Here is a 25,500-nt window from a genome sequence, read left to right as displayed (position 1 = left end):
ACTTAAGAGCTGCAACACGGATGTAAAAGTCTGTGTTTTATATTTAATGGCAAAAAATCCAGATGGAGCAAAATCCTGAGAAATGTAGTAGTGTATGGTCACAGCTGTTCAAGGGAAGCCTTTTCACATAGCTCTTATGTAACTATCGGATGGAAAAGCAGTCAATGCTTCTTTCCATTCACTAATCTTCCACCCTGAACAGTGATTGTCCAATCACAGCTGACTAGGCACAGCCATTCAGTGAAGCTTGGGTTTCCCCACATGTTGAAGCGGTGTGCACGGAGTGGTCGTACCTGTAACACTTAAAGAGTTTGGATGGTGGTGTTTTTTTAGCCTTTCCAAAAACCAAAAGCAAGAAAGAGTGTAGGGAGTTATCTGTAATCGTCCAGCATGTCTGGTAACTGATCATTACTAACAAGGCCAAGGACCACATCATTATTAACTACATTAGTTTGGGGAAGACCCAGGACCAGGTGGAGAGATTATATCTCCACACTGGCCTGGGAACGCCTCAGGATCCCCCAGTTAGAGCTGGTTAATGTGATCCAGGAAAGGGAAGTTTGGGGTCCCCTGCTAAAGCTGCTGCCCCCGCGACCCGACCACGGATAAGCGGATGAAGATGAGATGAGATGAAAGATGGTTTGTAGGGTTACACAACATTTCTCTGCCACTATTTGACATTAGTTTAAACTCATTTCAAGCCGATGTTAACAGAAATGGCAGCATGTTTGCAGAACACATCAGTTAGTCCTCAATAGAAAAAAAGCCCTCTTGTAGCATTAAAACTGAAACATACTCTTTAAAACATAAACTATAAAGTATAAATCTGACCTCTGTGTTACTTATTAAGCAGCCAAACAGGTTAGAGCGTACATTGTTCCTTATTCCAGGACTAAATAGCTCTACACTGGACATGTAGCTTTAGCCTCAGTCTTTTAGGACAATATATGTAGCCATCAAGCCATCCACAGCATTTGCAGCATAAATCCTTAAAATCTTGGCTGCTCTTTGGGACATATTTGAAGTACTGGTAGGTAGAAAGTCTCTCAAGCTGAGAAAAGGTATTAAGGATGCCATAAATTATCGTTTTAATACATAACTACTGAATGAATAAATACTGATGGCAGCTTTTGCAGGTAACTATTTTGAAAATCATTTTGTCCCCAAACAAAGGAGCTTGAGATTAAAGACGCACGGGCTCTGGCTGTTTTAATTGAGTGCAGTGCTGGGACTCTTAACTAATGCTAACTGAAGCTGAATTTACAAAAACGACAAGAAAGTTAATTGGTGTTTGAGCCCCCGGCCTTCCACAGAGATGACATCACCCTCCAGTCACGAGCTGATATGTCTACCGCCCTCAAATCCAGACTCGCACACAAACAGCAAGACAGGCACAGAGATAGGACATCCCACTCAAGAAACATCAGGCCTATGAGAAAAATATCTTGAAAGAATAAGAATCAGTTTCAACCCGTTCTCTTGTAGCATTAAAACTGAAACATACTATAAGTATAAATCTGACCTCGATGTTAAGTATTAAGCAGCCAAACAGGTTAGAGCGTACATTGTTCCTTATTCCAGGACTAAATAGCTCTACACGGGACATGTAGCTTTAGCCTCAGTCTTTTAGGACAATATATGTAGCCATCAAGCCATCAACAGAATTTTCAGTTAATAGAGCTAAATGTTAGATTATTCATTCATCTTCAACCGCTTGTCCCTGTCGGGGTCGCGGGGGGCTGGAGCCGATCCCAGCTGACATCGGGCGTGAGGCGGGGTACACCCTGGACAGGACGCCAGTCTATTGCAGGGCACATAGAGACGTACAGAGACAGACAACCATTCACACCTACGGGTAATTTTAGAGTCATCAATTAACCTAACACGTGCACGTCTTTGAACTGTGGGAGGAAACCGGAGAACCCGGAGGAAACCCAGACACGGGGAGAACATGCAAACTCCACACAGAAAGGCCCCAGCCAGGATGCGAACCTGGAACCTGGTGCTTACCACTACACCACCGTGTAGCCAGAATGTTAGATCAATTGATCTTTATTAATTCCATAATGTGTATTATTAACAATGCCACCCTCATGTCAAGAGCATCCTCCCTTTGAACCAAGTCTTATTAAATTAAGGCTGGGACACGTATGGCGTATTACACATGCACAATGTTACTGAAGCTGCGATGATGCAGGGTTACAGCAGAAGGCGCTAGAAATAAGATGGTGGTCGATAAGGTATGTAACGATATGAGATTTTGATATTAAGATTATTGTCAGAGGAATTATCACGGTTTTCATGATTATTAATCCGGGGATTTGTTAAGAAAAAAGATACATGAGCCTTATTTTGGTCATACGCGAAAAACATTTCAACCTACTCCGAGTTGGAGTTTCATCCAGGTCACTACTACGTATTCAAGATTCAGAAAGTAAACAGGTTGTGAACTCCTCGAGCTGAATTAAAACAGTTTTGGTCCGGCTTAGTTACATTACATGTGCTAGTGAATTTTATTAACTTGACATAAATGTGGGGATGATTATCTCCAAGATGTTTGAACATATTTGAAGGGTTGGACTCTTTGCTATCACTTTTTGACGGTACACTTTGCAAACAGGATACCCATCTTCTGTAACAACTCCATATAAGGCTGGAATGTCAATTCCCTCTGACATTTTTACAGCTCTTCTTTTACACACACTTACGACCCGTGAGAGGAGATTTCACCGGGCAACAATGTGACACGTGGGATTCATTTTCACATGGCAACAATGCAGGAATCGGGACCCCATAGATAGCATAGCTTCGATAATTCTTACGGTTATGAAACTGTGACGTTATTTAACCCTGGTTATGCCAAAATCATATCTTTATTTTATTGAAACAAATCTATCGCCCCATGTTGAGCCAGATTTTACTGTACATGTATTGTACCCCAATGATGTGACGCCATATGACGCCATAACTTCTCCTCTTTTTCCCATCCTTGCCTCAAACCAGAACAACATTAGGAGAAGGGGATTCTTTCTTCCTGCAGAAACTTCTGTCTCCATTGAATACAAAGTGTTCATTAACAGTGTCGTTCACGGGCAGACGGTGGCGGAGATGGACTCATTCCTGTGGTCTGGCACCTGGGCAGACAGTCAGGATACTCACACAGCCTCGGCCACCATTCATGTAGGAGCACGATCCAAAGATTACCGCACTGGTTGGGCTGTCCTGCCAACTACCACACAAATTGCTTACAGCATGTGGAAAGCATGTGCGCTCACAGAGCTAAAATAAGTGACCATGTGGCAGAGGTTCAAGAAGCACTCAACAACTTCATTGTGTTGAATTTGAGTGGCAGTAAATAAAGTGTGTGTGCACACGGCATAAACAGCTCTAATCAAAGTGTTTTAGTAGCTGCAGAGTTTTATTAGTGGCTTGACAATTATTCCACTCGCACCTGGCATAAAACCAATTCTCTTAAAGATTCTGATCCGGGGTTAGAGCGATTTTAAACCATCTCCTTAAACTGTAAAGAGACCATCAGTCAGCCCACAGCAACAATTAGTCAGAGGAGAAAATAAACGTGAGCAGTTCATAAAATATTCTCTTTTGTTCTTTAAAATAACATCCTATATGACTTTTCGGTTGTAATTCAGGGAGCCGTCTCAATTAGTGACGCAAGCTTCCTGCAAGTGCACTTTCCAAGGTAGGCCAGACGTTAACGAGTCAGAAGTGTTACAGTTGAGATTAAGCTCTTTGCACAGAATCCCTCCATCTGTGACCTTTCCCTGAGGCTAATGTGTTCTCGTGTAATTACGTGCTGCAGACCCCCTGCGCTGCAGCAATAAAAGCACGAGCTTCATTAAAGAGCACTAACTTGACTCTTGCCCTACTTTCACTTATACCGGCTAGACAATGATTCCTTTGACAGTATCCAGGGTCGTGTTTTCTTCGCCGGCAGTTAATCCTGTATTTCAGCAAATATGCGAATGCCCAATATAAAGGAGAACACCAACAGTTATTATTGGCATGGTTCCTTCTTTATGATCTAATGCAGTTCAGTAGTCAGACAGATTTGCCTATGATTACCTGACTTCAAAATGTTACTCATTATCAGGTAGCACTGGTATTCACATTTCCTCAGCATGCCCTACTTGGCTACTACTGAATCAGTGTAAGGCAAAACCTTTCTTGTTTAACGACACTAACATTACATTTGTTTTTGAAGCAAATGTATATCGTATTTTTCAGGGTATAAGTCGTTCGGCTGGTCCTGCGATGTATACTCAGGCGTGATTTATATAATAAAATATATAATTCCCAGCTGACATCGGGCGTGAGGCGGGGTGCACCCTGGACAGGAGAGAAAACCCACACAGACACGGGGAGAACATGCAAACTCCACACAGAAGGGCCCCAGCCGGGATTCAAACCAGGAACACTCTTGTTGTGAGGCGACAGTGCTGCAAAACCTAAAATTGCAAACATGGAGCATCAAAAACTCCCATATGTGACGGGAAGGGGAATGAGAACAGGTTACAAGTGTTTAGCTTCAACGTATCTGTGGTTTCCAGAAATATACAATACCAACGTTTTTTTCTGGCACTGGAATTCCTAACCACGTCTAACCTCGACATGGTGGAAGTGTTTACATTCCTCAGAAACCCTGTGAGCAAAAACACAAAGCAAGACGAGCAGTAGAGATGTATTATTATTTATAAGAACCCTATCAAAGCAATCTCAGCACTAAATCCATTTAATAGCTGTTCGGTGGCTTTCAATCATGTCACAAAACCTTCATCAGCAGAGGAAGTTTGTCACCACCTTTCCCCATCACCTGACTGCCACCATATGCACTTGTTCCCCCTTTTCCTCATCAGATCAACCTTTAGAAAGTTAAAGTTTCTTCTAGTCAGACAAGTTAGTTGTATGGTAAGGAGGTCCTCTTCCCTTTTCCTCACCACCCCTGCAGATAAGTTGCCATCTGCTTGCACCTTTGTTTTCTAGCCTGTCTATTGTCCCATGCCCCTTGACTTTAGCAATAAATCACTGAATGTATCTTGTTTGTCAGCTTTCGGTTCCTATTCTGCATTTCTTACCATAATTTCCATTTTCTAGGGGACTACTCATCCGAGTAAACCCTAACCCACAATTTTCTCTCCTGGTTTGCACTTCAGCACCTGTTGGCCTACTTCCCGTGCAGCATGGCTGTACATGCTGTACATGGTCCAGAAATGGTAACACTGCTTTGTGAGGTCACCAAGCATCAGCTGAACATGGAAGATATCCTCTCTAAGGGCAGAAGAAACATGCATGGCTCAGGAGGTGTTCCAGCTGAATTTCATTCGGCTCCCCACACAGTATGCAATCTCCAGTTGAACAGTTCTGCCCGATGGAGCCTTAATGGGGGAATGATGGGGCATTTAGAGGAGTGCTCTGGGGAGCCGCATTGTTGATCTGGAACATTGTTATTGGACTTTTGCTGCTGGAAATAAATTGTACAAATAACAAAGGTCCATGTTCAGAGTTTTGCACCTCTACAGTTGTCATGAATGGGGAAATTATCTGCTGAGACCAAAACTGTTTTTTGTACCACGCTGCAAACATGTTTATCTCTGCTGTAAAGTTGGACATTTTAACATGGGGCTCTGTGGGGATTGAGTCGCTTTTGGAGCCAGCCTCAAGTGGGACTGCAGATTTTGGCGCTTTTATGTTGGTTTCATTTTTCAGCTCCATACTTGATGCACTAACATGAAAGTGGTATCAATCTTCTGATTCAACTCTCTGTTAGAAACCAAATGCATGTATTTCAAACTGTTCCTTCGATGCTTTCAGGGTAGCTGGTTCCCACAAAACTGTAAAAAACAAAAAAATAATGATGAATAAAGCCACTATAATGTGCATTATCCGCATTTCTGTTGATGTTACGATATGTTCAGATGGTAGTCAAATCTGATTTTACAAAGTAAAATCTAGCCTTCTGAGCTTGTATTTATTTTAAAGCTACAGTGTCCATTTCCTGTGTTCAGGTGTCCTTAAACTATCTGCAGGGGTTGCTGTGGTGACAGCATGAGTGCACGCAGTATGCTAATAAATAGAAACCAAAACAGAGAGCTGCAGGCTAGATGAAGAATACAGATGTATCCCCCTGCACTGGAGGCCATCGCATGGAGTCGCATTGCTTAACTCCTCCGTCACATCAGTGCCTGAATCAGCCACGAGGGAGGACTTCATTTTGAACCAGGAGGCCGAACTGAGTCACACCTCTACGTGAATCAGTTTCCGACCATCTATGAGTGGGGTTTGATCCTGATTTACAAAAAAAAATCGATGCCCATGTTGAGGTGAACATCAAGCCTCAATAAAAGCAGTGTGGTTTAGAAATGCTCTGCCAATCTCGACATACTGAATGTTTTCTAGATTTTTATGCCTGTCCCTATTTCAGCCTGTGATTTACACACAGCCCTTCATGTAACGTGGTGAATGAGTCATCTCTGCTTGTGTCCAAGTGATTCCATGGTGCGCATCAGCCCTCCCAACACACTGCCAGACTGATTCACTGTGGTGAAATGAATCAAATCTTATTCCATTCTTCTCCTTGGAGGCATGTGTGTTGTAGATTCTGACTCATCCCTTCATTTTTCACCTAACATGTGAAAAACGTCCGTCTGCCCAAATGCTTTGATCAATCTAATTGTTTGCAAAGATGGCACAGTGTTGTTCTTAAACACTTATAATCAGTTTTATTCTAAGTTGTGTATGGATCCAGCTGTGGTTGAGTCCATACCGAATCCCTGCTCTGTCGCTCTTGTATTTGTCATATTTCACGCCATACTGCACGCACACAGAGCTTCTTTGTTTTTCCTGAATTAAATTAATTTGTGCGTCATCAGCGCTGTGTACGCCAAACCTCTTCAAACCAATTGTTCAAGCTTGGCTTTTATTTAAAAGATGCCACAACACTATTATGTGGTTTTCGACATTTGTACCCATTTTTCTCCCAATTTGAAACAAGCACTGCAGTCTTTGCTACTGCTAATTGCACCTTGGGCACAGTGGATAAGTGTGTACCTTAACAGTTTTATTAATTTGGGTACTTGTCAGACTTTCTCTTTTTTTGCTTCCCTCTTTGTTTCCTTTTCTCAGGTCCTTGCACGCTTGGAGAGCAATTAATAACCTTCAAATAACCATGTGCAGTGCGCACAGCAGAATACACACAGCAGCATAGTTATATTGTTACCTATATATCTAATTATATATCTAATTTGTGGCCACAAATTACGTGCTACATGTTGGTTAAATCACTGTAAACTGATTTAAAACAAATGTACCATTTAAGTACCAAACCAACAGAGGATGCTTCCAACAGTCCTTTTGTTTGTTTCTATAATTACTGCTGCCACAAATATTAATGACTCATGTACTTTTACGCCCAAAGTGACTCCACACAGCTGCTTCCCTACAACAATTATTCTCCACGCACATCTACAGTTAATCTCTGTATTTTAATATTCTGTGTTGTATGTATCCACCCCACCTATCTGTATGTCATTCCTGATTTGCTGTTGCAAATAAAACAACAACAACAATAAAACGGAGGATTAAAATTGCGATTTTACTCAGCATTGAATATTAATGCAGGAACCACCCTAAAGACCTTCAAATGATATTGTACCTCGATGGTAGCTCATATATTCCCAAACACATTTGCAATTCATGATATTACCACAAACCAATTGACACATAGTGAACCCGGTGCCCTATGGGCTGGATCCCTGGGGCGGTTGCACACTTTGTCTGTTGGTAATGCAGCCTTGGGGCGCTTAGAAGACTTAAGTTGTTACAAAGATTTGATTTTCCATTAGCTTCCTAACCTCTCAGGGCAGAAGGCGTCACACTTTGACATGGAGGAACCACTGCAAAGATTAAACAGACTTTTACCAGGTGAAACACAGAAGGTTTCTTTGGCAAAACTAAAATAAATAAGCAGCTAGTGTAGAGTAAAATAAATACCTTAAACGTACCTCCAATCATTCAGGTAGTCGTCCCCGTTTGAAAGTCACTGTGGCTGTTGATAGTGTATAGGATTTGCTCTCGGCCAAGCTGCTGTCCTTCATACTCTCTTGCACATTAGCAACGACAGAACTGGGAGATCACATACTGTATTATCTGTAAGTGCAGTACATTGATATGTCTAAGCGTGTAAATTCATGTATAATTTGCATAAATGTTTAACAGTTGCTCTTCTAGTGGGCCTTTAGTGTGCAGACTCTTTCACTTGGGAGAAAAACCGGCAGACGAAGGAGGGTAAGAGATCTCAGGGGATGCAGCAACCTGAACAAATATATAATACTTAGAAGGAAGTAGGTCTACACCACCAGCAGCAATTGTTTTGTCTTCAATAGACCGGGAAGTCTTGTTATAACAGGCAGGTCCTAAGCAGGGCTCATATTGAACTGCCAGGACCAGCCACTCCTGGTGGAGTTTAAGCTTTTTCAGGGCGCCCGTTAGGAGAATCAAGCTCTTCCAAGTCTTCATTCCAAGTGCCATTGATATGCTTAATAGCAATTAGCACTCTGGCTGCATCCATGCACTACGTATTCTGGATTTCCATTTCCCTGCCAGAGCTCTGAGATTTATTGTGTTTTTATGATTTTAATTCACAAACCTTAAACCTAGAACCTTGAACCTTGAACCCAATGTATTGGCACAGGCTTTCAATGTCAAGACCACATCAAAGTCTCTGCTGGCTCTTTAGATCCTCAACCTCTATATGCATCTTTCTAAAGAATCCACAGGAGATTAACACAGTCATTCATTAACACAGAGGCAAGCTTAACACACAGCGCCACCAGGTGAGCATGCAATAAAATGCATACTAATTCAGGATACTTCAGAAATGTACACTTCAACATTGACTCTAAAACAACTCCCCTCAGGGACTTGTGCACATTTAGACTCTTGCCAATCCCGATGTTATGCACAAAACCACAATCAGCAAATTTGGCTCTTGAGAGTCACTGGTAACGGTTTTCATCAGAGCTGCTTCATGAAATTGCACGGTGCAGACTTAACTGGCTGCTGTGTATGTTTATTTTTCCAAATGTCCTGTGCTATAAATGAAGAAGTGCATTATTTATGCTTCCCGACTTCAAATACCACAAAGTCCCCGAAGTCATTATCTACTGAAAGAGACATGTACTGAATGACGCCACCCTTAACTGACTGCATATGAAAAGCATTATCAATGAAGGATTATTGTGCCTATTAAGTTATAGGCTGTGGCTCTTACATTGGAAAGAGGTCACATCTTAGGGCTCCTTTAAGCTTTGAGAAAAGGCTGTCTGTACGATTAATAATACATTGTACTCCTATTGGAGTATATCTTCATTCTGCACTCAACCTTTCCATTTGTTTATTCTTGGAAACAAATGTACCTATTTGTGTTAATACATATATATATATAAATTATATTTGCAAAAAGGATTCTAGTGCATGTAGTCTTCAGTGGCTTCCCTTCACAATAACTTCAATCATTAGATAAACAGAGGATATTAAGCTACAAATGAACTCTTTTTAAATAAAGACATCCTTTTAGCTACCAGGGATTTATCTCAAAGCTGCTACCAATTTAATTTCAAAGGTTCTTCCATAAAAAGTCTGAGCAAAGGTCTGTTCAGTCATTGTTGTGTCTTTTAAAGCAGTAATTGTGTAGTTTAGTTGCTGAAGTCACCGCTGGCTGGAGTGCAAGGCGCATTTTGTTTCTGATCACAGAGGGAGACGAGTGACGGAGGACGATTTCCACTGCAGCCAAGCTTCAAAATCTCTTAAATAAAGAGGTTTGTGGGGGTTTCTTGCTCTTAAATGGCTGATATTTCTCCCATCGCTCTGTTAATTGAGTAGATTTGTCTCTGTAAAGCGCGGTTGTCGTATTGCATTTATAATGCAGTATGCTGAGCACTCCTGGAGCGAACAAGCATCCGGTTTCAAATTCAGTTTTCTCCACAGTTAATTTTGCTGTGATATATTTTATCTGGAAAAACAACTCAGTGTCACCCGCAGATAAAACTGCAGCTCTGCTGAAGTGTGGATCGGGAGGTAATGAAAATGCAAATTAAATTAATTATTCTGTAATTATTATATGTAATGTAGCTGGAGATAAGGTATAAGTTATATGTTATGCCTAGAAGCTGGCTCTAACTTGGTTTTCTTTCTAGACTAGGAATATGAGTGTATAACATAATAAAAGAAAAAAGTACTTAATTGAATCCACCCCCCAAAAAGGCTTGGTAATTAAGATAAAGATTTCAAGTGAAAGCACAGCATCATTCATCGTTAGCTTGTCTAACTCATGAAAAAGCAATTCCTGCCTCAGCAAATAGAAATATAAGTCATTCTGGTTTCACACTGTGAAACTGAGACGGCCTTAGAGTGAAGGATGCAGGCTCATGCTGTAATGTGTACGTTCAGTGATAGCTTACTTGCCCAGTGAGGCTTATATGGCAGACTTACGTTAAAGGAATAGGTTGATGTTTTTGGACGTTCTAGTGGAGAGTTAGATTTATCTGAGAGTGGTGTGAATCTTCTCCCTATACATGTCCAACTTTCAACTAGTCCTTCAGCCTAAACCTCCATCCCTTCCCTACTTCCGCAGGACTTGTTCAGACCGCACCCATCTTTGAACTCGTCCTTCGTTTGGATCTCAACCACACTCCTGTAAAGTTTTTGTGACTTCAACTTGTGCGTTTAACCGCTCACAGGCATAAATTGGGGCGTACCAGACCCCATCCCGACTTCCTACCCCCCTACTTCCTGCCCCCTTGCTCTGACCACACCTATTTTCAAACTTGGCCTTCATTTAGATTCAACTGCACGCTTGTAAATGTTGTAAATTCAATCACAGTCTCAAAATCTGGCCACAGACAGATGTATAAACACCTCAAAATACTCAAAACCACCTTTGTGTTACAGCCGGTGTTTCTTTCCATGCCACTCAAACACAGAAACACACGGTGAAAATAATACCAGCATCATTCACGATGATAGTACTAATCAATATTGACTTATTCTTTTACATGGGACATGAAGACTGTTGTCCTGGGTGAAAGTCCAGTGTTTGTTTGACCCATCAATCCACTCCGGCTTCCTTCCCACACAGACTTTGTTGCCCTTTCTACTACCTGACATCCTCCTTGGATTCTGTCATAATTACGCTACAATAAATGTAAATATGGGTCGTGATAAGCTGCTACAAAAAAAAAAACTATGAAGGTTTTTTTTGGGAGGAGGACAGTCTCCAAACTTTAACTTTAATGCTGAGCTACCTACTGGATGTGGCTGTTTGATCTGGCTGAAGTTGTTGCTCATGAAAAGCATGCAGTTTTATATGGGATGAATCATTTCTGAGGATCTGCCAATAAATATTATATTGAGCTTGGAAAGAGAGTGCCACAATCAAAAACCTTATTTTCCACTGAAAATGTTGAAATCTGAATGTATTTAATTTCTCACCGGTCTCCACAGAAATAATGACGAAACACCCGGTGTCCTAAAACCGGCTCTTTTCTGGCGTAAAGACGAGTTTACATGAGGTTCACTGTTGGACGCGTTCCCTGTTTCTCAAAGATCAATCGAGCCACACATGTGCACGGACTCCGAGCCAGTTCGAGTCTGTGCTTTGCTGTCCATTAGTCAGAGCTGTCTTTATTTTACACAGTGAGTCAAAGGATGTGAGCTAGCCTGAAAAGTAACAGCTGGAGCTTGCCAGTGGTTGTGGTGAAGAAGACCATGATTTGAAACAGACAAGAACTTGGAAACTTTCAGGCACTTTTTAAGATTTCAAATGAAAGTCCAGATAGCTAACATCAAGAACAAAAGCAATATCAAACACTCATTTCATCTTTTGATGCATAAAACGCCTCAGAGGCTACAGGCGTACACCTTGAGGAGAGGTTTGGAAGAATGGTTAAACATTTCGTTAGATCCAGACTTCAGGACTTCAAAAATCCGGAGGGCCTGAGACAGTGTTGAAAGAAAATGTTCAAATAAATTTATGTCATGAGTAATACTATTATCCAGTGTTTCTGTCCTTAACCAGCGTCTGTGGTGGTGGATGTTAATGAAAATGTTTCCTTCAAGGTTCAGAGGCGTATCTACAATTTACCACGTGAGGATTTAATGAGAAAACATCTACTATATATCAACAAACGGGACAAATCAAAACAATAATGTAATTAAACTTTATGACGCTGCAAAATACAAATGTCACTTGCATCACATCAAGCAAGGACCACAGTTGTCAGGCACATCCAATTAGCAATAACAAATAATGAAAATTAATGATGCCGTGTACAAAACAATGAACACAGAATCACAAAAGGACAAACCATTGAACATCTTATTTTAATCCTGCACGTCTCTCGGACGGTAATTAATGTTTAGAAAAGCGGACTTGCGAAAAGAATCATACAATTAAAGTTAATCTTGCAATAAACCTCCCCAGTGTAGACATGAGGCAGAGATCAAAAGTGAATCCGCAGTAAATGAGGACAGAGGTTCACACGAGGCTCATACTGTACACGGTAGAACAACAGCAAGAGGAGAATACATCACTACCCAATGTTCCCAAGTAGAACGGAATTACCAGACACCCTGAAATGTCTTTTGTAATGACACGGACATTAAGTGTGCAGACAAATGGATTTGTTCTTGGGCCATTATCTGAGGCTGAAAAGAAATAACTTCATTAGTGTGTGTGTGTGTGTGTGTGTGTGTGTGTATGTGTGTGACAGACACAAGGAAAAGAATGGAAGAAAAGGGAAAAAATGCAGATGGAATATATTTAAAATGAGTAAACACAATGCAAACAGCAGTTAAAGGTAACAGGGTTTGTATACTCTGGGATTTCGATTGCCATGATTGCCATTTTTAGATCCTCACGTATGTGTGTAGATTTATTGGCTCAAGGGCGCCCTCTCTCTAGACGGAGTAGATAAATGGCAATTTTGAAACGTTGCCAGTTTGTAAGAGATGTGGCCGAATGTGCTGGTTGTATGAGCTGCCTGTAAGACTGAGCAGTGCATATTCTGCTCTGCTCAGATGATGAATGGACCAGTGGGCCAAAAATATTAACAAGGCTCCCGCTCCTTATTCTACACACATCGCAGAATTGAGGGGTTGCTTGAACCAGCCAATATTAGCAAAGTACCGCTGAACATGGTTACACAAACTCACTATGGAGACAGATAAAGCTACTACTGCCTTCCTTTGATTTCCAAAAATAATCACACTAAAATCATAGAAAAATATTCAAATTGTCAGTATACAAATATAACAATTGCACATAAAAAACAATAAGGAATCTGAAATACACACAGAAGATAATAGGATAGATTAGGTTAATAGGAAATGTACTGAAGGACCCACTGACTATTTGTCTTTCTGCAGCTGTAGTGGGCTCAGTTGTAAAACTAGAGTGAAGATGTTTGTTGAATGTTCCAGGTCTCTAGTTTGTGGTTGTAAAGTTTTATGAGGCTGTGATTATCCTAGAGGTCACAACAGGTCATTTTATACAGTGCTCAGTGCAGCTCAAGTTTAAAAAAAATGTGCACTACAATGAAATTGCTACTATGGAGACTAACATCATCACACATGAACACAGTCGGATTCATCGAAACCACAAGAGTCTGAACTTTCCAGTCAGACCCAAATTATGTAATTCAAGACTGTTTAGAGACCCCAGTTTGCGGAAACACTCAAATACTCCATAATCGGGGAAAATAACACATTTGTACTGTGTGAGAAAAACTGCATGATTTTGCCTCAGACTGCATCTGATTATCATAAAATGAACATGTCTGTAAAGGGGAGACTGGTGGGTACCCATAGAACTCATTCAGATATCTTAAGATCAGAGATTTTTTTTTCCTTGCCAAAATGTTGTAACTTTGGAGTGTTTATTTAGCGCCCTTCCAAATAAGCTGGCATGGCGTGATAAGTACCAGTTGCACTTATGAGGGCAGGGGTCGCCCATGGCTCAATTGTTGAATAACGTGCGTTAAAGTGTCCTCTAGGAGCCAAAATGTGTGTTAAAGTTCCCTCTAGGAGTCAAAACGCATGCTAAAGAGCCCTCTAGGATTCAAAATGCATGCTAAAGAGCCCTCTAGGAGTTAAAACATGTGCTAAAGTTCTCTCTAGGAGTCAAAATGCATGCTAAAAGAGACCTCTAGGAGCCGAAAACGTGTGCCAAAGTGTCCTCTAGCAGCCACAACGCATGCTAAAGTGTCCTTTTCAGTAGTGAGGATAGGTGCCCTTTTCTTTCCTTTTCGCCCCTGCCCTTCAAAAAGTCTGTGCACTCCACTGACCAGTGGATTCATTAGATGGTGTATTTTCTTATGACTCCATCTTTACTCTAACTTTAAGCTAAAGCCTGCAACAGCCTCTTAAAACCCTCCCACAGGTGTCTTGCTGTGGCCCCAGACACGCCCCTGGATACTTTAAGTCTGGTGCAGGTTCACAGAGTCTGTCCATTACACTCACATAAAAGACTAAACCAACCGGATGGCTAACATTTATTACTGCACGTCATTACAGCTGTGAGACAAGAGAACCACACTTAGACATTAGCTCTGCCTCACCAGAGCAGAGAGACACTTTAATACACCCAAAAATGATAGGAACTCTCCTATCATTTGGCTTTACATATACATAGTTTTAGGCCCTGCAGACGAGGCCATACATCTTCAGCATTGGCTGTCTTCCTGCTGTACTATCTCAATCCTCCCTGGCCCACAATCTGTCTGGAAGTACAAAAGATCCGCTGACTAGAAGAAACAACTGATAATGAAAAAGGATAAGAAGGAATATTGGAATTTCACTTTGTGTTAAATTTAACAGTCTGCGATGCGGCATAAACGGACTCTTAAAGGTCCAAATGATTCATGATGTCACTGCAGCTAAACTGGGCTGTAATTATTATTTATTTATTTTATTTTTTTGGCTTGGAGCAGAGTGCCAGAGAGTATTTGGGAGAGCAGTACAAAGTATGGTGTCTGGATATAGTGTGAAGCCAACTGTATAGGCTCAAAGAGATGAATGTTTAAGGAACTACAGCCAGATACTTTCTCAAAGGATATTTTTCATTATGTTGATTGGGAGAAGGCTACACGGTGGTGTAGTGGTCAGCACTGTCGCCTCTCAGCTAGAAGGTTCCAGGTTTACATCCCGGCCAGGGCCTTTCTGTGTGGAGTTTGCATGTTCTCCCCGTGTCTGGGTGGGTTTTCTCCGGGTTCTCCGGTTTCCTCCCACAGTCCAAAGACATGCACGTGTTAGGTTCATTGATGACTCTAAAATCACCCGTAGGTGTGAATGGTTGTCTGTCTCTGTTCGTCTCTATGTGCCCTGTGATAGACTGGCGTCCTGTCCAGGGTGTACCCCGCCTCACGCCCGATGTCAGCTGGGATCGGCTCCAGCCCCCCCGCGACCCCGACCCCGGGTTAAGCGGTTGAAGATGAATGAATGAATGAATGAATGATTGGATGATTGGGAGAAACTAAGTGAGTGTGGCATAATATTCACAAAATACAAACTTCTCTGGGTCCGGGCATAAGTAAATCCTCCAATTTAAAATCAATGGCACGTTTCTGTATTATTATTTTTTTCACATTTCGTTCCCGTGATTGTAAACTTTAATTTGATGTGTCAAAGCAAATTATTTGAAACGTGATCAGTATCTTTTGTCAAAGGACAATCGTGTGATAATGATACATTGTTTATGTTCGGTAAATTATTCTTTTCCGCAGATTAAAGCACTTGCAAGCCAGTTAAATTAATTACCTACAAACATTAAACTAATCACAACGCTGAAACTAATGAGAGGGACCGTAAAATAAGAAAATGTCACCTGCTATGTTGTGTTGTGTGGGTCGATTACTAATTAGTGTGTTTGATAGCCTCCGTCCATGCGTTGTTTAAGATAATTGATAACTTGATTGCTTTGACTTTTTGTTTTGTTTTGTAGAACATTACAATCACAACTCAGGTCAATAGATCGTTGCACAGCAAGTCAGATATACAGACAAACTACAATAAATGATAATGTAGACATTTGGTAAACAGAAATAGATGATTCATGGTGCAATGAAATAATTACATTCACACTGACTATTAATGATACCGGATATTGAGAAGGGAGGGGAGGGAAAACAAAAAAAAACAAAAAGAGAAAAACCACAACCCAGAGAAAAGTCTTTTACGTGGAAACCATCAGAGATACAAATGGTCAAAAATCAGTCTTCACCAGATTTGTTTTGTTGCGGCCCCAGATCTTCCAGATAGTGTCCGATTTAACCTTAAGTGAGTATCTGATTCTCTCCAAACCCAAAGACATCAGCAGGTCTCTAACCCAGTGTCTGAATGGCGATTTCCAATTTAAAATAATGACCCCTCTGGGCGACATGGTGGTGTAGTGGTTAGCACTGTCGCCTCACAGCAAGAAGGTTCCAGGTTGGCGTCCCGGCAGGGGCCTTTCTGTGTGGAGTTTGCATGTTCTCCCTGTGTCTGCGTGGGTTTTCTCCGGGTGTGTCCTGTGATAGACTGGCGTCCTGTCCAGGGTGGACCCCGCCTCACGCCCGATGTGAGCTGGGATCGGCTCCAGCCCTCCGCAACCCTGACATGGACAAGCGCTTGAAGATGAATGAATGACCCCTCTTGCGAGAAGCGTGGTCCTGGCAGGGGCAGATGTGGCAAAACCTCAAATAATGCGACGGTCGAATGTGAACAGTATATTTTGGAGAGACATTTAAATATCTTAACCCAGAGGAGGCAGGCCCAAAACAGGTGGTATAAAGTAAAAGGTCCACTCTTACAGCTAATATAAGGGGCAAAGTTGGGTGCAATATGGCATAAATTGGCCCTGGACCAATGAACCCAATGGAGAATTTTGAACCTTATCAAATAATGTCTGGCACTAAAGGATAAGGAAAATATTTAGATCCAGAGCCTCATCCCAGGTACAGTCTTCTAGTGTATCGCCCATATCTGTTGTGTAAGCGCCTCTCACTCCCAATATCGATCAGGTCTGGACCCCGGTAAGGTCGCTAAAGGTTAAATTGCATTGACATTTAGATATGTAATTGAGGGATATAATCAGTTCATGTCTGAATGTCTGTCTTATATCTGTGAGCTGTCAGTGTTTGCATTATTTCATGTGGACTCTGGGAAGATAATAGGGAACCGAAAAAGCATAAAGAAAAATCAACTATCCGCCTTTATTTCATATTGAAAAGAAATTTTCCCCAAACATTATGCAGCTAGATTTTTTTCCCCAGTTCGCATTGCTATAAATGACCTTTGAGAAGCGTATTTCAGAGTTTAACTGACACTGTGTCAGAAAGGTGTTGAGTCAAATCTTAAGGTGCTTCTGGAGCCCACAGTTTGTAGTGTTGTTGTGCATTATATCACTTAAAATCAGCTTTAAAAAATCAACTTAAATCTCAAATATTCCAGTTGACAGTTGAATTACGATCTCTCTGACGATGTCAACAAGCATTTACATTTACTGCAGGACCATTGTATCAAATTGGATTATATTGCACACATTTTGTCCACTCCCTGTATGCGTCACAGCCACAGCTCCATCATACAAGAACCAGTCCTGTCATTACAGACCCTGTTATTCCCTGCCTGACCAGTAGCACTGTAATCCTCAATTGGTTTCCACCACTCCCTAGTCATCTGATCATCACCTGTCCCTCATTCCCTGTAATCAGGCGCTTATACAGTATATACACACACACACACACACACTACCCTTTTGCTAGATTGTTCACTGCAGCATTATGTTATTGTGTTTCAACCATCTGCTCCTGCTGTGTCTGCTTGTTTGTAAGTTTTGATCTCCGCCTCTTTTATCTGCCTGTCTGCTCCCATTTGGATTTGTTTGCCTCTGCTGACAGCTGACTTCTGTTCTAAGCATAGACCAAGTAAATCCCATGGCTCTGTGTTCTGCTTTTTGACACGCAACACCTAACAGATTGGATCATGCCCTCTTAAGTATATGAACAAAGATGCCAATAACATAACACAAGTTAAGTGCAGAAGTCGGTCCCGGAAATGTAAATTAAACCCTTTCCTGCAATCACAGGAAGCACTCTTTGGGCCAGATTGCTGAATCACTGTGAGTCAAGCTCAGTTTTGGAAGCAGAGGTTTGCCAAACTGGGATCTAATCCCAGTGAATGTAGCTCAAAAGTTGGAGGCATGTTATCACAAATTAAGTTACATGTTGTATTATTAAATCGAAATGTCGTCCAGTATTCAGACTGAGAGCCTCAAAACGGACGCACCAGCAGCTGACTGAGAGAAAGAAAATGCAAAAAGAGGGAAGTCACCAACAACTACTCTATGATTGTATTTCTCTTTTTAATGAGGCTGTCCTATGTGAGAGGGTGGAGCTCTTCTCTTCAAAATGATTTAATGTGAACATGCCACAAATAAAAACAGAGTGTCACACCCCGACCCCATAACATGACATCATTTTCTATTTTCTTTTTTTCTTTTCGGTCCGACGCCACATTGAAATTCCTTCTGCAGAATAATGTCACGGGGCAGGCGCTGTTGTGCTTCTGCAGGCTGACACTCTGCTCTCTGACAGCATATTTCCTTTTTTATAGTGGACTTGGCACTGTAAGTTTCTTATAAAAGCAGAGTTTGTCATTGTTAAATCTTCAGAAACATGGACGCTACAGTGACACGGAAACAAGGACTTTGGGACAGACAACGTTGCATTATGTTCTTTCAATTATTATTATTATTAGATAGAGGCATGGTGAGGAGTGAGGCATTTCTCCACATCATAAATCAGACTGATGCACATCGCAGACCCTGGATTATGTAAGACTTATGTAACGTTCACTCTGCTTTTGTACTGTGATAGGATATTTGATCAGAATCAGAAACCGTTTTATTGCCTTGGCGCATTTAGAGGAATTGTCTTATAAATGAACTGGAGATATTTTCAACTGTGAGCTTTCCACTTAAAACTTGTTCTGCTCGGCTCGGCTCGAGCTTAGTTTACGCAGGTCACAACCCTCCATGATCACTCATGCAGTGGAAAATGAGAGGTAACGTCTGCTGTTTCCACTGGAAGCATAATTGTGGGTTTAACACGTTAGATGGCTCTTTACATGTTAGTTCTTAAGATGTAAGTTCACATTCATTCTTCCCTTAGGGCATTGCTTTTGTGACTGTAGCAGCGTTGGAGAAAAAAACCATCATAACTTCATTTGAATGGCATTTCTTGGATCAACATCTTAAAATATGTCTTCTACCTTTTAACACTGTTTCAATACTGGAACATATTTCACAACCAAGTGAGCGGAGTTGGGCTATAATCAGGGCATTGAAACATCTTGACAGGTCTAAACTGAAACCAAGCTTTTCAGCTCTCATTACTCAACAGGTGACCATCAAATGTATTTTCATTTCCCTTCAACGAAATTGGACTTGTAATATGATGCCAGCAGGCAACTAAACAACAGGTGGTCACTAAATGAAGCTCAGAGAACATGTTTTTATGTCTCCTCAATTCAGCCTGTAGTTTGTGCTTCCAACTAAAAAGCTCAGACAATATGCTTTATAATAGTGGTTATGGTGTTGGATAATGACTCTTAAACTTTGATATATTGTTAAATAAAATGCTGATCATTTGCAGATTGAAAATAAAAGCAATTAAAGTCTTTTGTCCTAAGCTTTATTACACGCACTGGAGGAAGAAGTATTCAGATCCGCCAGAATGCTGATGCTGTTATGACTTTGCATCTTCTGGACTGTTGTGTTGCAGCGTTCATATACATGTGGCCACGTGTGTATTCCCCAATACTCTTAAAACATACAACTTGTCAGGGCAATGTGACTTAACAGTGGTTTGAGTGAGGCTTTAACAGCTTGGCTGCTGCTGCTGCTGCTGGTTGCTCTGCCCCAGCCCAGACTGAATGCAGCCTTTTAAAGTGCCGGAGGAGCGGCTGTAATCTGAGAGGAGCAGAGGTGTATTATTAGCCCCAAAACCCCGACGCGCGGCACTTGAGACATCCAGATGTTGCGTTTGAGGCACCGAGTGAAGTCGGGAATACGATCGTTTCCACGCTGAAACAAAAAAACACTTTAATTTGCACCTTTTGCTTTTCTTTTTTCCTGTTCCCCAGCAGTGATGGCAGCTGGCAGGCTCCTTTAAAGAAAAAGAGAAGAAGTGTTGAAACATTTCCACGCCACTTTGTATCTGTTTTGGACAAAGAGGACACTGAGGAGGACGCTGCAACACAGTTTCAACTCAACTGCGCAGTTTGGACGTTTACACCGGACTGACATGTGCCTGTTTCTACGCCGGGTTGGAGTTAAATAGTCTGTTTTAACATTTTAAACTCTTAATATTTATTATTTCTGAGTGTGTTTGGGGCATTATGGCTTTTCTTCACTTGCTCCTGTGTGCCGGGATGTTGTCACTGCCGATGTGTGGAGCTTTTTTCAGCGGACCGTTACAACCGGAGATGTCTAACGGCACTTTTCATCACTATTTCGTGCCGGACGGAGACTACGAGGACAACGACGACCCGGAGAAATGCCAGATGCTTTTTAAAATGACCGACGAACGAAAGTGCGGTCTCGACGAGGACCAGGACTCCGTCATACGGGATGATTTCACCATCATCAAGAGGCAGATAGAGGACTCGGCCAGGGTGCTGGAGGGGCTCGGGAAAAGCATCTCCTACGACCTGGACGGAGAGGACGGCTACGGGAAGTACCTGCGGAGGGAGACGGCTCAGATAAGCGAAGCCTTCACAAACTCTGAGAAATCTCTGCTGGAGCTGGAGGTGAAATTCAAGCAGAGCCAGGAGAGCGAGCAGAAGGAGGAGCACCGGCTCAACGACGACTTTCTGAACATGGTGGTGCACACACGGGACGTCCTGAAGGACACGGTGGACATTTCTGCGGGACTGAAGGACAAACACGAGCTCCTGTCTCTGATCATCCGCAGCCACGGCACGAGGCTGAGCAGACTCAAGAATGAATACATGAAGTTCTGAGAGAAAAAGTAGTTCCTACACTTCTCATTACTATTGTATTTTTTATGGTGTGTGTGTGTGTGTGTGTGTGTGTGTGTGTGTGTGTGTGTGTGTGTGTGTGTGTGTGTGTGTGTGTGTGACCACGAGGCAAAACATGAGCAATCATATCAGGGATAACAACAACAACAACAACAACGCTTAAAGGGCCAACTTGTGTTCCCTGTAATGTGTTAAAGGATACAGACTATTGTAGCCCCATCATTGGGGGTCAACCCAAAAGGGTCCTGGTGGCATCAGCCAATGCCTTCGCTGATTTAATTCAGCATTGTTTTAGGGTTAGGGGTTACGGTTAAAATCAGGCAGTGGGTTAGTGGAGGGTATACGCAGGTTTACTGAGTATACCCACCTCTTATTCTGGCAGTTTACAGTATACCCACTAAACAGCCAAAAAGACATTGGAATATATAGGAGTATAGTATCTTTCTTTTTCAAAAATAATTGTCAATAGTTGTGCTGGACATATTATTTTTGCATGACACAATTATAAAAAAAAAAATGTAAGTTTACCCACTCCCTTCATGGTTACTCATCTAACTACCAGTACCCCCACTTCATGAACAACCACTTGTTTAAAAAAAGGGTCTAATGTTCCCTGGTTACAAACAAAGCGGGGAACATAGATACGTTCCCCCTATATGGGACAACAAGATGAGTAATGGCATAGGAAAGAAAAAATTATAACCTAGATTTAATCCCTACTTTTCTCTCACCTTTGCTTTTTTTCTTGTAAAATACTCGACATAGTCTACATTCACATTAACAATTAGGGGGTAGGCGTAAACAACGCTTCACTTGAAAGGGGTCGGAAACAGAAGCGACTGCTCCAGAGGTATGCCGCCGTGCAGCTAGTTTTGGTTGAAACTGTCCAGGTCATGTGATATATCTTCAAAAACGGGATTACCAAACTGCCCCAAGGCCCGGGACCTCCAGTGGCCCCTAAAGCCCCCATGTTCACTGCATGTCAACTGTGTTTTGGTATTATTTGCTAATGTTGCAAAAGTACAATATCAACTGCATGGTCCTGCATAATTAACCAATCACTTCATGGCCTTTATTTGTAGAGATGCCATGGGCCATATTTCAATATCAAAAAATAAAATCTAATATCCACTGTATTCATGGCAGACATTTCTGTGAGTCATAATATAAAATCCTGGGAATATAAAACCAAAACTATCTCCATTGCTAGAAGTTGCCAATGGTACTGTAAGAAAATGTGTAGTTTTGAACCTAGTAGTCTGTTGGGCTGTATCAGCATTACATTATCCGTCCGCCTGTGTGTGTGTGTGTGTGTGTGTGTGTGTGTGTGTGTGTGTATGTGTGTGTGTGTGCGTGTGCGTGTGTGTGTGTGAAACAACGGCTTTGAGTCAGCCAGTCAAAAAGGTGAGAACGGGAACTATAAACACCAGTACTGTAGATAGATGAAGGGTTTTCCAAACACTCGTTCAGTCGTCTGTGACTAAAAAAACAGAGCGAGGGATGAGTTTTGGAGAGATTCATTTGTAAAAAGGTTGGACACGTTGGACAGCTTACTCACGAGCGAAACAGTTGGATAAATGAGTTTCGGATAGCTCTTCATAAAGTAATAAACCTCATGTAGCAGTCGTGTTGAAAGCTCCGAACACGAGCAGCCGTTATTGTTGCTCTTCTGACACGTCAGATGAATGTTTCAGAGAATATCAGAGAATGTTTACATATTGACACCTATTTTTGCTTTATGGGCTAACAGACTCTGCATAATTCTTTACTGTTACGGTGCTAAAGGTTGTGACATGGTTCTAAAATGCAAGGCCTTTACTGTGCTTTCCTGCGCAGGTAGTATAATCCTGGAAAATGTACAGTGTATTCTTCAAAGTAAGTCAATACTGTGAGTGCCAATATCTTTGTTACAATACACCTTAATATGTATTCATTGTTTATATAAAGTTTTGAAATAGAGCTGCATATATCTCTTCCTGTTTACCTTGTAAGATATGCGGCGAGTTGTGATGATACATTGACAGATAAGACTGCTGGCAGCACTCATGGACAATAACTAACGGATTGTGTCGTGTCTTCTTTAATAAAGAGTTTGTGATTGAAGTTAAGTGTCGCGAGAGCATTTTTTTTTTTACGGCACGCATTATACGGGACGCTCCTGAGAAAACATGCTATGATTTGGTCTTAGGTCAACACATTTTATAGATGTACAATAAATTATATACACAAGGTCTGCTGCAAATTATAGACACAGCCCTCCTACGGGTGCTTTGAAGGAAGAAGCTGGTTGTTGGTATTTATAAGGAACAGAGATGAAAGAAAGTGACCAGTCGGCTGAAAACAGCATTCTTGGTGATACATCTGCCTCTTAAGATTGTGAATAAAGTAGAGTAAACAGTTTAAGGCTTTGGGTCAAATAAATTAAAATGCACCGAGTATCGACAACTCCACACTGTGTTGTAAACGTGCCAACTGATGTAAAATATGTAACATTGCAAAGTACAGTTTACCTGCCTTGGTCTCGTGCCTGGTTGGACTCTGTATTGTCTTGAATTCTGCTGTTGAGAACTGGTCAAGTTGGTTCTGGCTGCTGATTCTGGATCACTTGTACAGAACATTACCTCAATTCTGTGCATTGATTAGTTAAATGTTAGATGACGGATCAATCTTATTCATCCAGATCCACTTTTGGCTTCACTGGAAGCGTCAGCATGATTTTATTTTGTATCTTTCGCGTGCATTTCCTGTCTTCAGAGTGTCGACTGCAACCGGGATTGTCCCGAGAGCGGCGTCTGCAGCCAGACACCCTCTCTAGTGTATTGCCAAGTGCATAATTACAAAGTTCCCCTCCATGTTTACTTTACAAGGTTTTAAGGTCTGCTGCAAATTATAGACACAGCCCTCCTACGGGTTTGAAGGAAGAAGCTGGTTGTTGGTATTTATTAGGAATGGTGATGTACGAATGTTGTGATGATGGTGTTTTGAGTGATGCAGTGAGGCTTACAAAGCTCCCATCTCTCCTGGATTTGTCACCAATCTGCTGAAAACAACATTTTTAGTGATACGTCAGCCTTTTAGGATCGTGAATAAGGTTTGCAGGCACGGTCTGAGGCTTTAAGTCAAATAAATGAAACTGCTCTGAGTATCCACGACTCCACGCTGTATTGAAAAAGTGCCGACTGATGTAAATTATGTAACACTGCAAAGTACAACATGACACTTTCATACTTGTAGACAGTCAATTGATACTTTGAGCCCACTGACTGTGTGATAAGGCAACATGAAGGATACATAAACAATAACCTTTAGCCTATATTGTATATTTCCACGAGTGGGAAAAGCCCCTGGTTTCCTCATTTAGATAACCAGATTATTGGCATCGTAAAGTGAAAAACGATGTGACAGATTTGAAACAGTCGAGGTATAATGACACCAAAATATCGTTCCAAAACATTTTCCATATTGTGTCTTACATTGCATTTTACTTTGTGGTATTGTTTCCAGTGTTGCATAATGTTAAGGCCATGTAGAACTTGACACCGGTCTCTGGGACACTTGCACTTGCTTTTGTCTCGTGCCTCGTTGGACTCTTGTCCTGGACTCGGCTGTGGAGGATCAATCTTATTATATTATCACTGGAAAGACACAATTGCCTGTTGGGGTCTAGAATAGGTCTTGATTTGCTCTGGACTAGGTCTCGACTCGGACTCGAGTGGACATGGTCTTGACTGCAGCCCTTCACCAAGGCTAACCTTTGGTTTAGATTTAGATAAATCATTCATCATTATCAATCAATTTTTGATTGAAATGTTCATATTGTCAGAATACTGTGTACTTTCTGAACCAGGAAGGTTTGATAAGTTCAGTCTTTAACCAAGATGGATATCTTAGCAAATCATGCTATTTCTTTATTATATGAAACATGGCACTGTCGCCTCACAGCAAAAGGTTCCTGGTTCGAATCCCAGCTGGGGGCCCTCCTCTGTGGAGTTTGCAACATGCACGTGTTAATTGATGACTCTAAATTGCCCGTAGGTGTGAATAGTTGAATGGCTGTCTGTCTCTGTTCGTCTCTATGTGCCCTGCGATAGACTGGCGTCCTGTCCAGGGTGTACCGCGCCTCACAGCCAATGTCAGCTGGGATCAGCTCCAGCCCCCCACGACCCCGATAGGGACAAGCGGTTGAAGATGGATGGATGGAAGTGGCTAACATGATGATCATCAGGACCAGGCTGCACAGGTAAACTCCTCTGACTAACACCTGGAGGGAAACCAGGGGGAGAGGAAGAGGAAGAAAAGCAGGAGGAAAGAAACAAACACACAACAGGCACTTTGCCCTTCCTGGCACGTAGCAACTGCCACAAATGTTTAGCACTGATCCCGTATGTGGTACAGTTTATTCTGCTACAA

General features: G+C 41.7%; 1 protein-coding gene across 1 annotated transcript; it reads left to right on the top strand.

The window, feature by feature from the left end:
- The first annotated feature begins 20,097 nt into the window (after positions 1 to 20,097).
- Positions 20,098 to 23,158, top strand: fibinb (fin bud initiation factor b). The gene has a single exon (XM_083921238.1). The coding sequence runs from the start codon at positions 20,449 to 20,451 to the stop codon at positions 21,070 to 21,072; it is 624 nt and encodes a 207-aa protein (XP_083777364.1). The 5' UTR covers positions 20,098 to 20,448; the 3' UTR covers positions 21,073 to 23,158.
- The last annotated feature ends 2,342 nt before the right edge of the window (positions 23,159 to 25,500 follow it).

Source organism: Echiichthys vipera (assembly GCF_963691815.1).
Source record: "Echiichthys vipera genome assembly, chromosome: 1".
NCBI lineage: Eukaryota > Metazoa > Chordata > Actinopteri > Perciformes > Trachinidae > Echiichthys > Echiichthys vipera.
This window is presented reverse-complemented; position numbering and strand designations above follow the sequence as displayed.

Bases quoted from the DNA above. Each gene is read 5' to 3' on its own strand.
- fibinb (XM_083921238.1), top strand. From the start codon at position 20,449: ATGGCTTTTCTTCACTTGCTCCTGTGTGCCGGGATGTTGTCACTGCCG.